The sequence below is a fragment of the Phalangium opilio genome, unplaced genomic scaffold, assembly GCF_054372755.1.
Source record: "Phalangium opilio isolate 3A_F unplaced genomic scaffold, DU_Popi_V2 ptg000056l_1, whole genome shotgun sequence".
Taxonomy (NCBI): domain Eukaryota; kingdom Metazoa; phylum Arthropoda; class Arachnida; order Opiliones; family Phalangiidae; genus Phalangium; species Phalangium opilio.
The window spans coordinates 5914928-5930249 of record NW_028324175.1 but is presented as its reverse complement, the minus strand read 5'-3'; the positions used below and the strand labels follow the sequence as shown (position 1 = coordinate 5930249).

Here is a 15322-nt window from a genome sequence, read left to right as displayed (position 1 = left end):
AATTTCGAGCAGGCCTCTATTTTCACTCGGTAATTGTATAGGCTACGTCTAGGAGAGCGGAGGAATTTTTTTTTCATTCCGGTTTGAAGAAAGACTTTTGTCGAAAGAGAATTTTTCATTCCTAGGGTGAGGCATTTCAATTTTGAGAAGGGGGTCATAGAGTTCGGTAGTTGGAATTGAAAGAGTGGGAGGGGAAAGTGTCGCTCTAACAAAAAACGTTCGCCATTCGGGGAATGAGTGAAAAAGAATGACGCCGTTCACTCGCGCCGCGAATGTCATTCCCGTTTTGCCCACCACTGAGCTTGACACAACATCGTGAACCACCTTTCACACTCATTTTGATATTTTATTAAATAAATTAGACCGGTCACTGATAGTATGAAGTTTAATTTATAATAACTACTTGAAAAGACGCTAAGCCTAAGTCTGAAAACATTCTAAATTGATGAAGCAGACGATTATTAGCCTATGTTCACAATAAAAATGTTATTTTACTCTCTGATAGAAAAAGTCTCCAATCCCATTTGTCAAAAGCTTCAACGGTCAAAATTTGAAAAGTTATTTTTAGTGGCGGATCTACTTATGTAGAAAAATGGTGTATATCTCATTTTTTATGCGGATTAAGTATTATTTAAGCTTTCCTCAAGGGTAGAAAGTAAATTAATTGTTATTATGGAAGGTGATTAGCTGAAGATAGGCACGGTTTTAATTTTATCCTATTTTAATACGAATTACGAAGAAGTCGAGAATTTTATAAGTGTACACTGCAGTGACTGCCACCCTGTTCTCGGATTTCCATTGTTAAAATTCAACTTCTTTGTTTGGTGACATTTGTCGTGTAAGTTTTAATTTTATTATAAAGTTCTCGCGTAGTTTTTAAATTTAAAAAAAAATTTAAGCCAAATTTTCTCGAAGTCGCGGTAAAATGACCCCTACTCGCGCTAAACTAAATACCAGCATAAAAAGGCGACCTTTTAACCAATCTATTAAACGTTTGAGCAATCAAAGCTTCAAAAGTTTTAACGCGAGTTCGGCGGAGAGTTCCGGTAACATTAAAGTTGTAGTCAGGGTTAGACCCTTAAATTCCGTTGAAGTTGCAGCAAACACTAGATCAATATTGGAAGTTCCTGAAAGGCAAGCTATCAATATACCGTGTTGTTGGCGCGTTTGTTTAAACCCCTATTCCTATTGCATTGTACCCTAGAACTTTGCTAGTTTTTGATCCTGTTGAACAAAATGACGAATTCTTCTTTCGCGGTGTCGAACAATTACCAAGGAGAGACCTAGCTAAAAAGGCCAATCGTAATCAGACCTTTGTATTTGACCGGGTATTTGATGGGAGCTGCCCCAATCAAACAGTCTTTGAGGAAACCACTTTACCTATTATTGATTGTCTTATGAATGGGTTTAACTGTTCAGGTAATACCGAGCTATAGGATGGTGTAGTGTGTGGTATTGGTTTTAAATTTATTGTACTTCAGTCTTTGCTTATGGCGCAACTGGGGCTGGGAAAACCCATACAATGTTAGGCAATGCTGAAAACCCAGGAATATCCTTCCTTATGGCTATGGAAATGTTCACAAGAGTAGGTTTAGTGGAGGACAAGGAATGCGAGATATCAGTGTCATATTTGGAGGTATTATTAGACGTCTAACCATGGGTTCTTAGAACAATAAACAAATTGGTTTACCTACTCAGGTCTACAATGAAACTATTAAAGACTTATTGGTACCATCAGTCCCTTTAAATATCTGGGAAGATAGTTTTGGGGTTGAAGTGCGGGGGTTGTCCATGCACAAACCCAAAGATGCTGAAGAGCTTTTGCAATTCTTGGGTCGTGGCAATAAAAATCGTACCCAACACCCGACCGACGCCAATGCCGAATCATCCCGCTTGTTACATAAGATGACGTCACACCGCTAGGCGGCGTGACTAGCAATAAACATAGTTGTTCTGTAAACTAGTATGCTCTAAAATAGACATTACAGTGCTAGACCTTGCCGAATAAACAAGCTTTACTAGAACTAACCTTAGTCGTTATTTACTCGTGCACACATACGTAACATGGTGCCAGAAGTGGGGTGTGAAAAGAAACAAGAAATCAAGCGCTGAGCCCAACAATTGAACTAAACGCGGATAACGTGAATTAGACAAATTAGACAAGTAAGCCTTTGCGGCAAGTTTTTTTTTTGTTGGTTCCGCGATTCACATGGCTACGTTTCACGCGCCGGCGCCCTTTACCCCCGGTCAAAATTCGGCGGATGCCTGGGAAGATTGGCTAGAGGAGTTTGATATCTTTGCCAAGGCTACAGAACTGAGCAAGAAAAATGCGGATACGCAAATCAATACCTTCCTGCATATTATTGGAACAGAAGGTAGGAAGCTATATAAAATTTTAGACATTCCAATCTTAACGGATATTAACGGTACGGCCCTTCCGCGAACATTACGGCAAATTTATGACGCTTTCTCGGCTTACTTCGCGCCGTACAAAAACGTGACTCTTTCGCGGCATCTATTCTTTTCAACTCGCCAAGGCTTAACGCAATCGTTTGACTCTTTTGTGACTGAATTGAAAACTAAAATAAACCACTGTGATCTCGATGCAGTCCGCGATTCGCTTATTTGCTCACAAATAGTTGAAGGCATTCATAGTAAAGACTTGCAAACCAAACTTTTAACGATTCGAAATGTTACTTTAACACAAGCCATCTCCGAATGTCGTGCAGTGGAGAGTGCGATTGCATTCTCATCAGTCATGAAAGCAACAACGAACAATACACTACGTGTACCAACCTCACCACCGCCAGTTACGGTGGATGCATTGCATCATCGTTCACGACCACCTTTTCATAGACGACAACAATATCCCAACGCCTTACGTCATCAATCCTTGTCTCCAGGTCCTAGACGATCTCAAACATCCTTTCCGCGACCACCTCGTGCAACATCAGCTTTTCCACGGGCCAGCCTTAACTATCGTGCAACACATACTAACCCACCTTGTCCTCGGTGTGGTTTACAACACGCTCCTCGCACTTGTCCAGCAAACGGGTCCAGATGTGCGAAGTGTGGCGGTCAGAATCACTGGGCCAGAGTCTGTACTTCCGTCTTTGCCCTGACTGAGCTTAATCCATGGCACCATACCTCAGATTCAAACCAAAACCACTACCAACAAGATGAAATCTACCCTCCGACTACACCAGATAATGATGTTTTTCAGGACCATAACGCCATGACAGCTGTTCAGTCATATCAACCTCCGCCATTTGCGGATCCTTCAGAATACCTGGGGGAAGCGGCACTTTTTGACACTGACCCGTTTTATGTTCATCTCCTTACTATTGATGAACTTTCAACCCAGACCGACGCCAACACTTGGCTGGCAACGATATGCCTTGGTAATTACCCGGTGCACTTCAAAATCGACACTGGATCCCAGGTGAACGTCTTGCCCTACGATGTCTACCACCAGCTGATAAATCCTCCCATGATACAACCAACATCTCGACGAATCATGTCCTACTCAGGACATCAAGTTCCCATGCTGGGCTGTATTGACATCTTTGCATCATCATCGAATGCCTCTCGCTCTTGCCACTTTTACATAACGCCACAGCAGACCTTACCCATCCTAGGCGCAAGTACATCAACACAATTGGGTCTGATTCAGCGTATCGAAACAGACGCTCACATACCGAACATTGTCACATCAGCATTAGCACCAACTCAAGTCAATGTACTCCAATCACCAAATATTATCGCAGCTCCGTCAGAAATCATTGCGGAATTCCAAGACGTATTTGGTCCTATGGGTTGTCTGCCCGGATTTCATAATATTACCTTACAAGCCGACGCCAAGCCAGTAATTGTTCCGCCGCGTAGCATACCTCATGCTTTTCGCGAGCCTTTAAAGAAAGAACTTCAAAGGATGGTCGCACTAGGAGTAATTGAGCCAGTTACGAAACCCACGGACTGGGTTCACCCAATTGTAGTAGTCCCGAAAGCTAAAAAACAACCAACACAACAAACAGTTCAGTCTACTAACCGGAACGAAGAAACAGAAATTCGAGTCTGTCTGGACCCGAGAAATCTAAATATATCCATCAAACGTCAACACTACAAACTGCCAACATCTCAAGAAATATTTAGCAATCTACAAGGTTGCAAAGTCTTCACTGTGCTGGATGCAACATCTGCTTTTTGGCAGATCAAGCTGACTGAAGAAAGCTCGTACTTGTGTACGTTTGCCACGCCGTACGGTAGATTCCGTTTTCTACGTCTCCCTTTTGGAATATCAAGTGCTTCTGAAATCTGTCAGCAGGTAATGCATGAGATTTTTGGAGATATTCCAGGCGTGTATATATCGACAGATGACTTCCTGCTGGCTGGTACTGGAATCTCACATCACAACGACATCTTAAAAGCCGTTTTAACACGGGCACGGGCTAATGGAGTAACATTCAGTGCCAAGAAACTTCAACTTGCGGTTCCAAGAATTTCCTATCTGGGTCATATAATCTCACAGTACGGGGTGCAAGTAGATCCTAAGAAAATAGCTGCTGTTCAGTCTCTCACTCCCCCGAGAAACAAGAAAGAGTTGCAAAGGTTTCTTGGAATAATAAATTACCTTAGTAAATTTATAGAACGCCACTCCGAAAAGACGATGCACCTGAGGACATTATTAAAAGCAACATCTGAATTCATATGGGACGCCAATACACAACGCCTTTTCGACCGCCTGAAGGAAGACATCACGAAAGCTCCCGTATTAGCTTTTTATAATCCCGACAAAGAGAGCTCCCGTATTAGCTTTTTATAATCCCGACAAAGAGAACCTTATTTCCGTCGACGCCAGTCAATTTGGCATTGGAGCGGTCCTTTTGCAGGACGGTCAACCGATAGAATACGCTTCCACCACTTTGACAGAAACACAACAGCGCTATGCGTAAATAGAGAAAGAAATGCTCGCGATTGTCTACGCTGTTGAACATTTCAACTATTATATTGTTGGTAATAGGGTTACGGTTGAAACTGACCATAACCCATTACTTGCCATAATGAAAAAACCCATCGCTACACTATCACCCCGACTACAACGGATGGTTCTCCGACTTGCCCGTTACGACCTGACACTCAAATATGTGCCAGGGTCGCAAATGTACATAGCCGATGCACTTTCGCGTTCACCTACTCCGACCTTAGGCATCAACACCGATTTCCTGGAAGGGCCCGCAACAGCATTGTATTCTATGACTGTCATGTCACGGGACAAAGTTCTGGACTTTCAACATGCCATACGCCAAGACATGAACATGCAGAAGCTTCAACACTATGTCCAGCACGGATGGCCCAAATACGCATCTATGGTTGACGCAAATCTAGCTTCCTATTGGCCCATCAAGAATGAAATTCATAGCGATCAAGGCTTACTGTACAGAGGGGACCGTTTGATCGTCCCTTTATCGCTACGGCCCATGATAATTGATCAACTTCATGGTGCTCATCAAGGAATTAACACCTGCCTTCGAAAAGCAAGAATGCATGTGTACTGGCCAGGCATGACAGATCAAATTTCTAAAGTCATCCAGAAATGTGAAATTTGCTTAAGAAGAAGCAGGGCAAATACACACGTCATAACAAAACCACATGAAATACCAATGCTCCCATGGGAAACAGTGGGAATAGACTTATTTCATACGGAAGGAAAACCCGCTCTCCTATGTGTGGATTATCATTCCAAATTCGTCGAAGTTGACGAATTACGGTCAACAAATGCAAAAACAGTCATAAAAGCCTTAAAACCTCATTTTGCACGGTACGGGACGCCACAAAGGATAGTTACTGACAATGGACCACCTTTCAACTCTTCCGAGTTTGCGCACTTCCTATTGCAGTGGGGAGTAGAACACCGGACATCAAGTCCTCATTTCCCACAATCCAACGGGATGGTAGAAAGGCACATTCAAACGGTAAAAAATCTTCTCAACAAAGCCGCTCAGACTGGAGTAGATCCACACTACATTTTACTTGAATATCGAGCCACACCTCTCCAAGACCTTCCGGCTCCGTCAGAAATGTTAATGGGTCGTGTGATTCGGACACCAGCAACAACAACTTCCGCTATCTTGAAGCCTCACTTCCCATTACAACGCACATGGCAAGCACTAGAAGCTCGAAGAGCGCGAATGGCAAAACATGATTCACGACCCAATACCCATATGAATTCTTTCAATATTGGCGAAAATATTCTCTTCAGTGTTGGCCCTCGTAGCTGGCAAAAAGCAACAATCACTGGCATCGCAAATGAACCCGATTCCTATATAATCACGACACCGAACGGAGCACAATATAGAAGAAATAGAATACACCTGAGACCAACGTATGAAAATCTTCACCACGAAATTATGACCAATACATCGATGACAAATACAATGACCCCAAAGCCAATCACGGCGAAAGCGATGATTCCGAAGCGTACAGAGGGAGAAATTAGTAGATGTCAAATTTCCTGGCGAATTGGTAAAGAGCAAGAAAATCAGAGAAGAAGGACAACAACCTCTATTGGAATAACAAGGATACCCGAGAGACCACTACTAACGGCTCAAGAAAAGTTGCCAGGGCCTCAAATGCCTCAAGCTCAACCGCAAGAAACTGGCAAAAGTTCTAGAAGTGGGCGGCAAATAATCACACCGAAGCGTTATCAAAATTCTTAAAATTAACCTAGTTTTGTGTAATTACTGTTTAAGCAGAATTTTAATTAACCTAGTTTTGTGTAATTACTGTTTGGGCAGAATTTTAATTAACCTAGTTTTGTGTAATTACTGTTTGGGCAGCATTTTAATTGACCTAGTTTTGTGTAATTACTATCTGAGCAGAATTTTAATTAACCTAGTTTTATGTAATTACTGTTTAGGCAGAATTTTAATTAACCTAGTTTTGTGTAAATTACCATTTAAGCAGAATTTTGTTCAGGAGGCATTTATAACTAATTTTTAACTAAAAAAAAAAGAAACATGTTACATAAGATGACGTCACACCGCTAGGCGGCGTGACTAGCAATAAACATAGTTGTTCTGTAAACTAGTATGCTCTAAAATAGACATTACAGTGCTAGACCTTGCCGAATAAACAAGCTTTACTAGAACTAACCTTAGTCGTTATTTACTCGTGCACACATACGTAACACCGCTCACACGCAGTGTTTCAAATTCATTTGAAACAAAAAGACAAAATTCCTGGGCCAAATGAACGTATTAAAATGGGCAAAATGAGTTTGGTGGATTTGGCTGGGTCTGAACGTGCCACAGCTATGAAAAGTCATAGCAAAGCTCGTCTGATGGAAGGGGCTAACATAAATCAATCCCTTTTGGCACTAGGAAGTTGTATTAATGCCCTAGCTGATAAGAAGGTATTGCTAATTGATTTAATGGTAATTCTCTTAATGAATGTAGTTACCATTTATTTCTTTTTCTTCTTGCCAACCTAGAAAGGAAACCACGTCACATATCGAAACAGTAAATTAACCCGGATTTTAAAGGACAGTTTAGGGGGAAACTGCGTAACAGTTATGATTGCGGCTGTTAGGTACTTCGATCTTAACCCACACTAATTAGTAATAAGCTTAATTAACGTAATTATCCATAGCCCTTCGTCACTGACCTACGAGGACACGCATAACACGTTAAAATACGCAGCTAGAGCCAAGGAAATCAAACTAGACTTAAAACGCTATACCTATAGCGTCGAATCCCATGTCTCTCAATACAAAGAGATTATGGAGGCTCAACAACTTGAAATTGCCCAGTTGAAAATGAAGTTGAAAACCTACGAGGAGGAGAGCACAATTTCCATAAACGAAACGACGTCTGCATTCTCTTGTCAATGTTCGCTAATGGATTATGATCAAAATAATCCTGAGAAAGTCGCGACTACCTCTGGTCCGACTCTGGTGAATGAAACACCAAAATCAACCGAATTAGATCCCGATTTCGTCATAGCTCTGGACGCATTATTTGTAGAGCAAATTAAGATAAGGACAAAAATGATGAATTGTGAAAGTGATGCCAAGCTCTTGTCGGTAAATTAGAACTTAGTCTCTAAGTAGTTCGGAAGTAAAAGTAGTTCTTCCTTAATGTTTTTGTCGTTTTCTCTTAGCTTAAGCGGAATTTTAAAGAACAATCCCACGAACAAGTTCAATCGTTAACATGGGAACAACTAAAACAAACGAGGGTAAATTAAAATTACAAAAACTAATCAACATCTTAGAACTTCATCTTTTTTTCTTTATAGAGCGCCCAAAGAATGTTAAGCGTTTCAAAGGGTTTGCGAAAAACGGAAAATAGGTGTATAAACGCAGAGGCTATTTTCGCTGAGAAGTTGGAAGCAAACCAGCAAAGCATTGCTAATCTACTTGAGGAGAAATATGGCATTGACGCCTTTGGAAACAACTCCTTACGTAGATACATCGACAACAAGAGAATGGAAGTCGAGATTGCGTGTTTGAACGTTCAAACGCAACATATTAACAAATTGTTTAAGCTGCAATTTAATGATAGTTCTTCGAATTTCAAACTGGCCATTAACGCCTTGCAGTTGGTCAAAGATCAACAGTTGCTTCTAATGGTTCACGGACGGTTAACTGATGATCTGAAAGAAAAATATGAAAATCTTCTGGATCAGGTAACGCGTCTACTCTTCCTGTTCTACCAACGAAAAACAATTGTTTATATTCTTTACACATATTTTTTTTCCTCCGCTGTTTAGGTTAACGTACCGAAGGAAGTAATGTGGGCAGATCGGGCCAACTTTAACCCCGAACCGGATGAATTTATAAAAAACTATATGATGCTTAAAGTCTATAAGTTCACCAGGGAGTCCATCTCCCCTTGGAATCGTCAACCTCAGTCGGGACTCCGTTGTAATCCTAGCTTTCAATCGAATGATCAGGAAATGGAGGACAAGAAAGAGGAAACGACTCCGCCGGTAATGAGTATCTCCCCGGTTGAAGGAGGAGGAGGTTTAAGTTCCGTACGTCTTCCGCCACGTGGCAAATGCGGGTCGCCCTTTCCACTTCAATGCAAATGAAAACCTTTAGCACGATCTTTGCATGATACGTTTGATTGTGAAGCTAATAATAATACGCCGGTTCCTCCTTCCGTTGTTGAGGTTAGTGATGAAAATGAGGACAAAAGAACACCAACTGATTTTCCTGGAAAGGTTAATACAACGTTAACCTATGACGTGTCTCCTCTTATTGAACAAATGAACCAAAAAGATACGCCTCCATCACCTGGTAAGTTAAACCATTGCGTGTTAACGATTAATGTTGAAGTAAAACATTACACATAAAAGTATAATCAGGGATAGATTTAATTTTAGGAGTAGGAATGGAGAACGGTGGTTAGTATTTACTTCAGTCCGACTCATAGACCACCCAGTATAGAGCCCCTCCCTCCAACACGTAACGAAAAGTTTAAATTATCTTATTGGCTGCTCACTTAAACTACGTTTTGATGACGTTGTTGACGGAGACGGCGAAAAATAGTGACGTAATTCCTTTTTACCTCTGTCGGTATGACCCGCCGCCTCTTCTTTTTATACCCCCCCCCCTCCGTCCTGTGGAAGGGGGTCCGGGACTTTGACGTGCGCCCACCCACATTACTCTGTTCTCCATTCCTACTTCTAAAATTAAATTTATCCCTGGTATAACATACCATAATTAAAAGAAAGGAGTTTTTATAAATATAAAAGGAATTAAATAATATTAATTATATTTTGGTTTTAGTTTATACCTCTGATTATTTAGAGATGATGAAGAAACTGAATTCTACCCCTCCGTCGCCTAAAATACTGAAGAGGTTCACGCAAGGCAATCAGAAACCCGTCCCAGAAATTAATGTTCAATCCGTGCATCCAATGGTCAGATCTAAATTAAATGGTGCCGGAGTTTCGACCCCTAATCTGAATGATAATGCGGAAGTTTCCCCTAATCCGATAAGTAAGCAATTGTTCTATTGTTCTGGTTTGGTTTTCATTTGCCTGGTTTTTTGGAAATTTGGTTTGCTTTTGGAGTTATTAATGTTTCTGTTGGTGTTGCTTGTGATTTAAATTAGCTTTGATTAGATTGCGTGGCTTTTAATTGATTTGTTTTTGAATAAATTTTATCTTTATTTGGTTTAATTTATTCGGCCGTTTTTTTTCTTTCGTTTTTTTTTTAGGGACCAGGCCAACTTTCCAACAACCTACCAGCGCTTCTAAGAATCGCGCCATGTTCCGAAAAATCCACCCAACTGGAGCTCCCCCCCCCTGCTGCAGTCTCATCTGGAATGGCTTTAAGAAGTGCCTCTATCTTAATCTCCAGGTTACAAAAATTGAAGTAAGTACTCTTCGGTTTTCATTATTTTGGGTTTGGGTTTATTGGGGAGGGTTTTTTTAATTTTGATATTGTAAAAAAAATCCCCATCGCGCAGGTTTACTGTTGTTGTATGTCTAGTAAGAATTACATTAGATATTCCGTGGTTCTATTGGTTCTACCCAATAGGGAGCTAACAGCTGGCTAGGGGGAAGAGATAGTTTGACGTCACGCAGCCCCTCTCTGGTGGAATTTTTGCGCGTAGAATACTGTTTCCAACCGTTAGGGGGGGATGAAACTCCAGTAAGAGATAGAAGGGTGTGACGTTTTAGGGGGAAAGAACTGTTAGCTCCCTAAAGAGCAAAAGGTAGGCAACCCTCAGTATCGGGACATACAGGGGGGCGCACTCTCATGATACAAAAATACTACTGCGCAGGCGCCAAGATGCCATATGGAAGGCTAAGTTTCACCCCCCCTGTGTCTTTCCCCTCTTTGTTAAATCGAATTGGTCTATTTTCGTGGGGCTCTTGCTAATATTTTCATGAGTTAGGTACTCGATGTCTATAATTTTTCTACTATTTAATTTATCTATGGTTGGGTTTAATCTCGCGGCTAAATAAGAAACAACAACGCGATAAATGAATTAAATGAAGGCATACCAAAGTTTTTGGGGTCCAAATTCTTCCATGTTCCATCTTCGTTCTATTATATCCAATGGTAACAAGCCCTCCTTTGAGTCCTCCTTTCTAAAACGGAAAGTTTCGAAGGTGAACAGAAATTAAATTCCCACGTGTATAACTCCTCGGAGGTAGTTGCGCGTGAGAGCCATATCGACCCTGGTGGCCCTGGCCGTCATAGTTACCTTCCCCCTTCTATCTTTGACACTCCTTATACGACCTCTTCTAACTGGTGTTATCAATGCGTACAATCTTCAGGCTTTTAGAGCAAAATTCCTAGAAATGTAGTTCAGCGGGGAGTGCTAAATACTTTCAATGCTTTGTATGGTGGTATACTTTGGTTTTTGGTTCTTGGAATTGCCTATGAATCATCATGCTAAAAGGGGGTTGATTTTATGGTGCAAACTGTTTAAGAATAACAACGTGTTATTAACTTGAACGTTAAGTGTCCGTATGTCGTCGCTAAATTAGAGTTACAAGTAGAGATTGTACTACTGTGAAGGCGTTATCTATTATATAAAAACGTCTTGGTTTGGACCAAGGCCGAAAAAACAAACGATATGTGTGAGGTTTATCAATTGACTGAAGTTCAGATATTGAAATTTTTTTCTAGTTCTTTTTATCCACTCAATCCTTAATCAATATTTAATTCAATCAACTGATTTTACTGTTAATCGATCTAGTCCCTCTAAATTAATTTAAAAATTACATATCTACGCTTTTTCAAGAACAATTACATTTTCGAAAACATTTTATCATGAAATTAATTGTTCTTGAAAAAGCGTAGATGTGTAATTTTTTAAATTAATTTAGAGGGACTAGATCGATTAACAGTAAAATCAGTTGATTGAATTAAATATTGATTAAGGATTGAGTGGATAAAAAGAACTAGAAAAAAATTTCAATATCTGAACTTCAGTCAATTGATAAACCTCACACATATCGTTTGTTTTTTCGGCCTTGGTCCACACCAAGACGTTTTTATATAATATCTGTCACTTCAGACTTAATGTAATTAAATTTTGAATAATTATGTTTGCTTTACCGTCATACATTTGCACTCTAAAATATAATGGTGCATTCAAACACCATATATGCTGTTTTTTCCAGTGCCATAAAAGACATCATTTAGGGTGTACTTTAACCCCATTTCTATCATCAATTCACGCCATTTACTAATATTATTTGCAAGTATTAAGGAAATATTAAGCATTTATGCACCATTTACCGTGGCTTTTAACATCTTTTTTAGACAATCTATTGAACTTGTAATATTACTTAGTTTAATGGTTTTAAAAGTAGGGAAAAAGTACGCTGCCTATGTCACCTTATTAAACCAAGTGAAGTGAAATAATTGTTAAATATATATTATAACCACTACACCACAGACACGTGGTAAGTCTAAGTTTTCCAAGAGATCTAACTAATTATTATGTCCAATCAAGATGGTTAAAACATGTATCTACCTGGGCTCGAACCTGGGACTTTCCGCGTGTGAAGCGGACGTGATAACCACCACACTACAGATACGTAGTGACACTGAGTTTTCCAAGAGATCTAGCTAATTATTATGTCCAATCACGATGGTCAAAGCCGTACTTCTGTAATTAAGTAAAATTAACATACTTAGACTTAATTGTTTTGATCAAGCTGGCCGATAGCACACCCTGAATACTTAATTGTTAATTTAAGATAATTCCGAAAAGTATCTTCGCTGTAGCTTTTAAGTTATCGGTGGGGAAAAATCACGAAAAACCCATGTTAATCTCCATAGGAAATTAGCAAAAGCGGGTGAATATTACTTTAACGTTACAAAACGGTATCAAGTCATATCTACAAGGGCCTACCGGTCCTGTAGAATATCTATATAAATCAAAGTCCTGACTGACTGACAGACTGACAGACTGACTGATAATCAACGCCCAGCCCAAACCGCTTACTCTAGAAGGCTGAAACTTTGCAGGAACGTTACTCATAAGTAGTAGGCGCGTACTAAGAAAGATTTTTCCAATCCGCAGCCATCTTAAAAAATGGCGCCCAGAAATGAAAAAAGTCTTCTCTATGCAACAAAGTCCGCGCGTTTCAACCGATTTCACAAATATTTAGTACACTGGTTTCCTTTAACCTATAGAAGGGCTGAATGGTCTTTCGGGTTCGATTTGTCGCCATCTTTTTAAATGGCGGCCAAAAACTTAAAAACCCTTCTTTATGGAATAATGTCCGCTTGAAAAGTAATAAAAAATGTCCCGACGGGCTGACGGGCAACGACGAGTGCCTTCGCTCCCAGGGTGCTTCAAAAATATTAGTCATCGGTTAAATCTACCCATTCTTTATATCCTTTTGATGGAAGTTCTTATTACACGCGAGCGACGCCGCGGGTAACAGCTAGTAGAAATATATTTTAAAGAATTTTTGGGTTTAATTGGAAGGGGTTGGGGGTTTTGCTATGCATTGACATTGACATTGACGTCATGAAAATTTACCGCAGAATGGTATTTTCTTTGTCGCCTGAAATATAATAGACTATCCCATTAAATCCCTAAGAGAAGCACTAACACTATAGGGGGCGGGGGAGGTTACCTTCTTGGGTTATTTCGATGGCCACCGCTAGAGGCAGCGCAAGTCAGCGTGTAGTGATTATTCGGGACATCGTCTGGCGTTGCCTCTTGGTTGGCGCCAGGGAAATAACCTAACATGGTGGTCTCCCGCCTTTGTAATTAACGGAGTAGTCTATAAAAAAACGAGAACGAGATTTTAAAAGCTTTAAATTATTATTATTATTTTTTTTTTGAAGAGGAAGAAAATCTAAATCCTCTACAACTTCAAACATAATTTCCATGCTAGGAGACTTGACTTTTGCGTCACCTAGTGATGTAGGCCTCTGTGTAACAACAGAAGCCTGGCCTACATCTCGTTACGGAAATATTGATTATAATACCAAGAAATAAATGTAGTTAATTAAACAACTTTTACGTCTTATGTAAATAGCCTTTCTTCTGTAAAATAGTCCACTAAAAAATTAGTTTTAGAATTTGTGAAGAAGAAAAAAACCACCTAAATGTATTTTGTGTTTTTATTATCGCCTACACGACCCCCCAAAATAAGTTCCGTATTTTTGTAAAATGTCCAAATGAATTAATAATAATAATATTGCTCGGCTTTCTCTGATCTCAATGATCTAAAGCGTGTTGTTTTAATAATAATAATAATAATAATTAATATCGTGTCTCTTAAATAACAAAAGAAATGTATATATAATTTTAATTAATCAACTTGTAACTTGTATTTTAATGATTGTATTTTAATGAGAGGAAATAAGTGGCTTTTATTAGTTTTAGTATGTTTTAGTAAATAAAATTGAATTGCGCAAGTGACAATGTATAGCGTTTTTTTAAACTTAATTCCATCACAATGCGACAATTACTTTACCAATATTTTTTCCTTCAAACATATAGTGGAAATAACAAAGATGTTAAGTCGTTTTTGGGTATTTTTTTATTTTTTTTTTGGTATTATAATAAGCAGGGATAGATTTAATTTTAGAAGTATGAATGGAGAATGGTTAGTATTTACTTCAGTCCGACTCGTAGACCACCCAGTATAGAGCCCCTCCCTCCAACACGTAACGAAAAGTTTAAATTTTCTTATTGGCTCACTTATGGTATAGGCGTAGTTAATTTTCGACTTACTTCAACGGCTCTAACGACTGATTCAAGTCCTATAAATTCACCTTCTTTACTTCGGGAACCATTTTCTATTTTAACTTTTATTTTGTCGGCCTTTTGCATGGTTGACAGGATTGCAAAGCATGATGGGATGTATTCCATGTGATGTAATAACATGAAACCATTTAGCGATAACGAGTTTAGTAGTAACTGTAATGGTGGGGGTTAATTTTGATTTTATTAGTTTAAAGGCCGACTTCCAGCGAATTGAAAGCGGATAAGCATAGAGCCTAATAATGGATCATTTACCGGTTTTCGAACACCCGCTGGGGCAAAAGTTGGCAGGGTTCCAGCTAACTCAAGATGAACAATAGAGAATTTTCTTCAGGGGAAAGCAAAAATTCGGGAGGAAAAGAAGGATTTCTATTGCACCTATTTCAGTTAGTTGGAACACTTCCAACTTTTGCCCCAGCGGGTGTTCGAAAATCGGCACGGTCGCGCGATCCATTGTTAGTCTCGATGCTCATCGGTTTCAGTTTCGCTAGAACCCTTTTCGCTGCTGGAAGTCGGCCTTTAATGGGTGGTTGTAATTGTAATTCAACTTGCTCTGCGTGGGAAAGAATCAA

General features: G+C 39.7%; 3 protein-coding genes across 3 annotated transcripts; all 3 read left to right on the top strand.

Moving 5' to 3' along the window:
- The first annotated feature begins 535 nt into the window (after positions 1 to 535).
- On the top strand, positions 536 to 8152 carry LOC149668223 (kinesin-like protein KIF18A). The gene is made up of 7 exons (XM_089841057.1): positions 536 to 1134; positions 1205 to 1419; positions 1482 to 1636; positions 1699 to 1889; positions 7189 to 7411; positions 7490 to 7587; positions 7648 to 8152. Exons 1-7 carry the CDS (start codon positions 926 to 928, stop codon positions 8087 to 8089), a joined length of 1533 nt encoding a protein of 510 aa, XP_089697183.1. The 5' UTR covers positions 536 to 925; the 3' UTR covers positions 8090 to 8152.
- A 147-nt stretch (positions 8153 to 8299) lies between these two features.
- On the top strand, positions 8300 to 9189 carry LOC149668222 (uncharacterized). Its single transcript, XM_089841056.1, has 2 exons — positions 8300 to 8682; positions 8767 to 9189. The coding sequence occupies exons 1-2, from the start codon at positions 8305 to 8307 to the stop codon at positions 9085 to 9087; spliced, it is 699 nt and encodes a 232-aa protein (XP_089697182.1). The 5' UTR covers positions 8300 to 8304; the 3' UTR covers positions 9088 to 9189.
- On the top strand, positions 9135 to 11319 carry LOC149668221 (uncharacterized). Its single transcript, XM_089841254.1, has 4 exons — positions 9135 to 9295; positions 9788 to 10000; positions 10221 to 10378; positions 11167 to 11319. Exons 1-4 carry the CDS (start codon positions 9265 to 9267, stop codon positions 11317 to 11319), a joined length of 555 nt encoding a protein of 184 aa, XP_089697380.1. The 5' UTR covers positions 9135 to 9264.
- Positions 11320 to 15322: the final 4003 nt, after the last annotated feature.

Excerpts from the sequence above, each read along its gene's own strand:
- LOC149668223 (XM_089841057.1), top strand. The coding sequence starts at position 926 with ATGACCCCTACTCGCGCTAAACTAAATACCAGCATAAAAAGGCGACCT. Across the intron at positions 1,135-1,204 it reads ATATTGGAAGTTCCTGAAAG|AACTTTGCTAGTTTTTGATC; the intron begins GCAAGCTATCAA and ends ATTGTACCCTAG. Across the intron at positions 7,412-7,489 it reads ATGCCCTAGCTGATAAGAAG|AAAGGAAACCACGTCACATA; the intron begins GTATTGCTAATT and ends TTGCCAACCTAG.
- LOC149668222 (XM_089841056.1), top strand. The coding sequence starts at position 8,305 with ATGTTAAGCGTTTCAAAGGGTTTGCGAAAAACGGAAAATAGGTGTATA. Across the intron at positions 8,683-8,766 it reads ATGAAAATCTTCTGGATCAG|GTTAACGTACCGAAGGAAGT; the intron begins GTAACGCGTCTA and ends TCCGCTGTTTAG.
- LOC149668221 (XM_089841254.1), top strand. The coding sequence starts at position 9,265 with ATGAACCAAAAAGATACGCCTCCATCACCTG. Across the intron at positions 10,001-10,220 it reads AGTTTCCCCTAATCCGATAA|GGACCAGGCCAACTTTCCAA; the intron begins GTAAGCAATTGT and ends TTTTTTTTTTAG. Across the intron at positions 10,379-11,166 it reads TCCAGGTTACAAAAATTGAA|TTGCGCGTGAGAGCCATATC; the intron begins GTAAGTACTCTT and ends CCTCGGAGGTAG.